Below are 7,500 nucleotides of genomic sequence, written 5' to 3' on the forward strand. Positions count from 1 at the left end.
AGAGAGAGAGAGAGAGAGAGAGAGAGAGAGAGAGAAAGAGAGAGAGAGAGAAAGGGGGGAGGGGGTGGAATGGCAAGCATGGGGAGGGAGAAGGACCTAGATCAGACGGTATTCTAAAATACTCCGGATAATGTCAAAGCAAAAACGCAACTTACAGACATACATACTCCGATTCTAAAAGAAAAAGAACAAAAACGAACAGCAAACATAAAATCCAACAAACACGTTATACATCAATTTATCAAAGATGTAAATAAACATTCAAACGAGTGGGTGGAAACATTTCCTAGCCCTCTGCTCTTCGCATATATCGCACATCCACAACAAACAAGGTGATCCCTGGCACCCTTGTCACGGTGGATTGGTGAATCAAGAAGCCGAATTTACAATGTATAATATTCTAAATAAAGTTTGTTGTATAGCTGTGCATATTTCAGAAATGATATTAACCAAAACACAGAAGATGAGATTTTATCGAGGATCGAATCTGGAACCTCAGGAATACAACTATACTACTCTACTCTACACACCCCTCCCCCTAACCTCCGTATGTAACTGCGGGTGTGCACAATGGGAGGTCCGGCTTCCTTTCTTTCCCTCTACTGTTTTCGTTTGTCGGTCATGATTTTTCCCTGTACTGAAGGACTCACCTTTATTGTTTCGGTGTTCTTCTGTTTCCTCTAACATGCAAATAAACAAATCAAAATTAGCAACAATATTATTTTCCAATACTGGTACCCAACAATGACGTTTGGCCATGATCATAGTATAATGTTCAATGAATGAAATATTATTTAACGTCCTCACTGCCAGAAGGCCATGATGGGCATTACAAGATCCTCATGCTCGGGACTGATGTATTCCTGGAAGTGGTTGTATCTGGGGAGAACAACGAAGGTGGGCATATAGGCTCCGATGTGTTTCTGCAACTGTGTATGTGGGGTGGGGGATGGCGAGGAGAGAGAACGGAGACGGTGTGTACGCTAAAGATGACTGTTAAAGTATTTATTAACAAATTAATATTCAACTAATTAATGATCAGATACAAACTGACTTATTTAAAAACTAGTTACTGACATAACATTTTGACAATAATTTTTCAAATTGACAAACTAACTCCAACCGAATACCGAACAAGGTCACTAACTGACATATTACTCAGATAATTGAATAACAAATTTCATGATTTAACTATCAATTAATCAGACATCTGACTAACTAAATATTTCTTTATAATAATAACCAACTGACTTGCCAACCACATGATCATACAAGCTACGCAACTGGGCGATCCAGTTGGTAAGATTGTAATTAATTGAGTAAAATATATACCACAAAACCCCCCCAAAAACATTTGTAACAATAACATCGCTTACATTGGTCTCCACAGTAACAAAAACAAAATAGAAACATCTGATTACCAAATTCAACAACAGCACCAACAAAAATTGTTAACGCTAGCAATATACTAAACTATGTGGTTATCAAAAACGATATTAGCAACAATAAAAGCAACAACAACAGGCTTAACAGCAACATCGACGACAACAAAAACAACAGTAAGAACCGTGATCGTAGCAACAAAAGTTGTAGGAAATCGGACAGAAACAAAAAAACGAGGATTAATGAGCCATATACGAGCCGTATAGTATAGCCATTACGAGCGTACACGAGGAGAACTGAAAGAAAAAGAAAATTAGAGGCTCTCTCGTCGAGCCATGCACAAGTCACAGGTGGTTTCTTACACCAGGTCATGATGGAACTTGGCTCTTGGAATGAGCGGCTTCCGAACTCTTGGACACTTTGGGGGACAGTCGTACCTAGATAGACAGATCCAGACGTGGGGTTTGGATTTTGGAAAAACAAAAGCACATCCGCTCAGCAAATCAGACAGACTCAACTGACAGAAAGAAAACATGTAAGACCTTATACTGGTGTCCTCCAACCACCTGCAAGTTGTGGCAATGATATCTATATAACGATAAATTTGAATCATGGAACCCACATTTGACATTAAACAATCTGTCTCACCGTCTAAAATATTTTATTGTATTTTTACGTCTATGGAGTTTGATTCTGTGGGTCTTACAGCATAAGCAGCTCGGTCACATTATAATACAGTATTAATTAGCATGTTTAAGTTTTCTGCTTATATAACTCGATATCACTCATAAAAACGTGCTTGATGAGATGCAACACCCCAATCGGGAAAAACTAGAACAATAAATGTGTCAATGGGGCTGCGTTTCAATCGGAAATCACAATAGAAGAACCCATTTTATCAATTATTTCGGGAAGATAGTTTGCAAACGTAAGCGTAAAGATTTGTTTTCGTACTTGATACTCATGCGTATGACCAAAGATACTATTCCGCAAGATGGTTCGCTCTGCTTAAAAATGTCCTTGTAGTCTGCGCTCATGACTAGATGACACCAATGCAGATGATTTTGGAGCCTTGATTCATTGCACGAGACGAAATGTAGCACATTTAGTAGTTTAAAATTTTTTAACATTTTAGTTCGTTGAGCTGAATTTTTATCCACTGTAGCCTCTCATCCCTTATTAGACCTTGAAAACAATCGCACATTGACTGCATGCACTACTAAGAGTTCAGAAGCGTCAATAAACTCACGAAGCTCAGTTTAGAACAGACTTGACCTCTAAAAGATGCAAAGTCTGGAAACCTTCTGACTAGCTACCTTTGAATGGGACTCTCACTCCAAGCCGTCTGTCACCCTTGTGACTCGACCTACATGAAAGAGCTGTGAGTAGTGGCGTCGATATCTGACGATGTTGGTCTACAGTGCTACACTTTGCCCCTAGGAATTTCGAACTAACCTTCTATCTGACATTTTTGACCGTTTTGAGGTAATAAGTCCATGACGTCAGTAACCAAATATTTTATCTGCTCCTTCAAAATTGTACGATTATTCGAAGCCATTATCAAGATTTCTGTGAATCCTTGAGGTCAAATTACTCAAAACTAGGTACAGTACAGATAGAACTTTGTAAATCTGAGGAATTGACTTGTGCTATATTCACCTTGAGTGGTTCACTGGATAAGGGAACAAAAGAATTAAGTCTGTATTAAATGAACGAATTCGGTATTGTACTGTCATACATTTAGCTCTGTGGTTAGTTTATTGGATAATTAGTTATTTAGATAATTAGTTAAAAAGCCAGTTTTTAGCATTGTTAGTTGTCAGATCAGTTCACATCAGGAAAACAATTAAAAAAGCACTTCAGTTTAACAATCCACGCAAAATTATTTCGAATTTAAGTACCAAATTTAAATATCAGTGAAAATGTTAGAGTTTCAGTTGGTGATTCTCACTCTAAGATCAAACACATTGTGATCATATGAATTTCTATTCCTTTTAGCAGTAAGGTGAAGCTAATCCCACACTTACTTTTTAAAAACAAAGTTCAAGATTTTTTTAATGAACGTAAAGAGGGCTGGTAAATGGAGGGAAACGTGGGTAACAGGGGAGAAAGTGGGTAACAGGAAGGAACATAAAAGACTGTTATCAGGTTTTAACAACAAAACTCATCAAGAATGAAACACGTATATTAGTGATATCATCTAAAGAAATAACCGAAGAATGGATGGGAATGTTGAAAGCTTGTAACATATTCTGTCGAAACGTTATTTACTAGGTGTAGTTACCAATGTAAAAGAACGAAGGCATCAAACAATAAGTGGGCGTCGAAACGAAATATATCGAGAGGATGTTTTGGACGCGTAATGAGAATAGGGCCACAACTGCCAGCCTCAAATGTCTACAAGATGCGATTCGATGGCTTGGGAGCAAAAGGAAGACTAATAAAAAGATGGATCGATGGAGTGAAAGACATCCTTCAAAGGCACACTATGTCGATCCGAAAAGCAACACACCTGGTCCATGTCCGAGAACTGAATCTCTCTTCGACACCACGCAATATAAGAGATCATATAAATTAAGAGTAAAGTGTAGTGTAGACAGCAGATTTTGCAAAGCCCAAACGTGTGTGCTTTGTATTTCCTCCTCCATTTTACTGAAACAATTTTGGGGGGCTCTCGTGGCCTAGAGGTTACGGTGTTGGCCTCTCATTCAAAGGTCCCGGGTTCGAATCCGGGTAGCGAGCGAAAAGTTTTCTTATCTAAAATTGTCTCCTTTCACCTCCTGTCCTGCTCTCTAGCAATGTTCTGTCGTCTGCTTTCGTCTCCTCTTTCTGCCCTCACCCCCTCACCTCCTTTGCCCCCCTCCTCTGGGCTCCTGACTCTTTCTGCAGCCTTTCCACTGCTACTCCTTGACTCCTTCTTACTGCTGTCTTTCTGCCACACCCCTGATCTTCTGGAAGGAAAGATCTACACCTAGCCTTCTCGGACAAGGGGGAAAAATCTCGGAGGGCCCGTGTGCAAGTTGCGCACGTTAAAGATCCCATGGTGGTCTAAAATCAATAAGAGTAGGCTTCGGCCGCCACTCGGGCAAAATTCAAAATTTCCTACCAACTAAAAAGTATTAGGTGTGTCCCGCGCGCTCACATCACCTTATGCAGTTGCGAGCGCCGTAAAACACTTACCAAAACCCCCCCAAAAAACCTCAATTTTGAGCGACGTTAGCATATTGTACTCTTGCTTCGTTGGCTTGAAGGTTGCTCCATGTCTTTCCTTAAACTGATGGTCAATATTAGAATCGCATAACTTGTACTGTCGAAACGTTTTCTGGAATAAAGCAAACAATGGCATCAGCCTCCCAGTTTCTGTTCTCTTCCTACTGATTCTTATTTTCTTCTGTTCACCTTTATTTTCTTTCATTACTACCCATTTCTGCCACGTTGCAGTGAGTCTCATGTCTTCAGAGTATGCTATGATTGGATCCTTTTACTTTGCTTCATCCTTCCTCTTGCATCATTAGTCTTAGATGTTGGGGAGAGGGGGGGGGCTACAACTTTCAATTAAGGGCAGTGTTGGTGGCTTCTGTTGTTGAAATGTTATTCTTTCGGAGGACCTCTATCCTCTATCCTCTATAACGCTATCCAGCCAAGTTTTGCGTGGTCTGCACCTGCCCTTGTTTCCGGACATATTAGAGTTGAAAGCTTGTGAAGCTGGGTGATTTGGTGACACTCTCATCAGATGACCAAACCACTTCATCCTTTGATGTTCTTGTTCCAAAACCGGTTTATTCCCTATCAAATTTCTTTTACCAGTCTTTCGTCTTCCTGTTTTGTATCGTAAGTCAGTGTTGGAAAGAATATGCCTTGAGTAAGTCGTTGTCTTTTTTACTTCCATTGGTAGGTGTTTATGGGTGAGTAGTGCTGACGATTTTTAAGTTTCTGCATTTGCTTTTGGGTCCTGATTTCAATTTTCCTATGTCCAATCTTCCGTCATGTGTAAGTATGCCCCCAAGCTATTTAAATTCCTCAACTGGTTTAAGTTGTGTCCCGTCGATGGCGATGTTTAGTAGTGGGACTGGGTTTCTAAGATCACACGATCCGTGCATGCATGTTTTGGCCAAACTTGAGCAGGAATAACCTTAGATGACATGATGCATAAACAATGCGCCAGCTATCAACCCTGAGTTACCACAAATCTTGCACGCACAAGTGTTTTGATCTGATTATTAAATAGCTTCCGCTGCCAAAAGCTTGCTAAACAAATGTTTGAACTGCTCTGGTACTGTCTGTACAGATGTTCTACTATGTCATTCAACAAAGTTTTTGGGTTTTAAAAAATCTCTTTCAAAGTAACAATATTTTTAAACAGTTCAAAATTCTCGAGTTGTCTGGCCAAAGGAAGAAAACCCTAAATGTGCACTTTATCCATCTGCAGAGCTGAAAGCACTTTTTTCTTCCGTTTCCTTTTGTTCTTTATGTTGAGAGTTCTACAAAATTAAAAATTGCTCTGGATTTTGTACTTTCTTAATATTTCTCCAGAAGCCAACATTCGAATATTTTTGTTTTCTTTTATCAGTCTTTCAATTAATCCAGAAGAGCAAAAGGAAATTTCAGTATTCTTTTCACTGCCTTCTTGCTCTCTGATATTTACTGATAAGGTTTTCATTTTCAACTTTAATTTTCTTTTTCTCATTGCAAACCTACACTTTAGTCTAGAAAACCACACTTGAGGACGGGGCATCTGCTGTTTTGTAATCGGCACAGTTTGAATTCCTCTTCAGATTTGCGTCTTTCTTCGTTTTTCTCCTTTCCACACATGCTGCCAAATTGTCTCTTGGAATCATACAAACGACAGGTTTCCTTTCCCTTTTTTATTTGTGTTTGATGCAGTACTGCTTTTCATAGTGCATGTCGTGCAGTGTCTTCACTGGGTTCTTGTTTCACCTCTCTCTGTCTCTCCTTTATTACTTTTTTTCAGCAGGAGTCAGCTTTGTCTTTGGGGGAAAAAAGCAAATATTAATTTTTTAAAGTCCCGTTTGAGAAATCAACTATATATAGGGCCTGCCCTTCATACAATCAATTTAGATCTACCATAAGTGGCATTGTGCTGAAGTCAACTAAGCTGAGCTGATTTCATGTGTGACAAAATTTCTGCTAGGAAGATTCTTATTTTTTGACTTCAGTCTACATCTACGTCTCTGCGACAACGCGAAATGCACTTCTAAATTTGCAACTAAATAAACGATCTAGATCTAGACCTACATTTTAAGAACTCCTTGGTTAAAATAGTTAAATGGTACAGGATTAGTTTAGAGGTGGGACCTCCGAGTTTAACGGTTAACGTCCTGTCCAAAAGGACGGAGCCAAATGGGAAATTCGTGGGTTAAATGTCTTTCTCAAGGACACAACGTTGTACCGAGCTGAGGCTCGAACCCCTAAACCCGCAATATCACAATTACTTAGAACTCTTCGATACCATTTATCAAAATAGAAGGTTCTAGACTTTGGTGGAACAAAAGTAGGTAGCATTATTATTGTCATCGATGTAGGAAACACGGAAAGTTTTGTCTTTCATTTTACTCTGTAGTTCCCTCGCTATTGCTCTCAATTCCATCCTGTTACCTAAATTACAGAATCACGATACAGGAGTTTGTTGAAAAAGTACAGACACATCTTTCATATTATATTAACTATTCTGTTTTGTTTGTGCATAAATGACCCATTTTCAACCCGAACTTTGGGCAGTTTAGCTGTGTCCCCGTGGTTCTATGCACCCCGCATAATTTAGCAAAATTTGATTAATTTTTGCATAATTTCTGATTATTTACCTTTATCATTCTTTGTTAAAATTAACAGAATCGCTTAATTTCACATTTTTGGGCTCATTTTGGCATAATTTCAAAATTTTTCGTGCATAAAACGACGGGGACAGGTTTAGCTACCCGTCCTACTTGCTATCTTGTATTCTCTCCTGTAACTCTCAATTCCGTCCTGTTACTCAAAGATAAAAATTACAATTCAGGTATTCTGTTGAAAAACACAAATATGCCTTTAGTTTTAACCTCTTTCATTTACTCTATTAAGTATAGACTACCTCACATTCTAACCCAAACTGTGGTCAGT

The 7,500-nt window shown here is 39.0% G+C and overlaps 1 protein-coding gene across 2 annotated transcripts in view; it reads right to left on the reverse strand.

The window, feature by feature from the left end:
• Positions 1–7,500, reverse strand: part of LOC106012193 — a gene marked incomplete in the record, with an annotated part of 16,680 nt that overhangs the window by 4,632 nt on the left and 4,548 nt on the right. For both annotated transcript variants that reach the window (XM_013084342.1, XM_013084343.2), the window contains 2 exon segments: positions 808–879; positions 1,746–1,820. In XM_013084342.1, the coding sequence (XP_012939796.1) occupies positions 808–879; positions 1,746–1,820 (147 nt within the window).

This window comes from Aplysia californica, unplaced genomic scaffold (assembly GCF_000002075.1).
Source record: "Aplysia californica isolate F4 #8 unplaced genomic scaffold, AplCal3.0 scaffold00287, whole genome shotgun sequence".
Classification (NCBI taxonomy): domain Eukaryota; kingdom Metazoa; phylum Mollusca; class Gastropoda; order Aplysiida; family Aplysiidae; genus Aplysia; species Aplysia californica.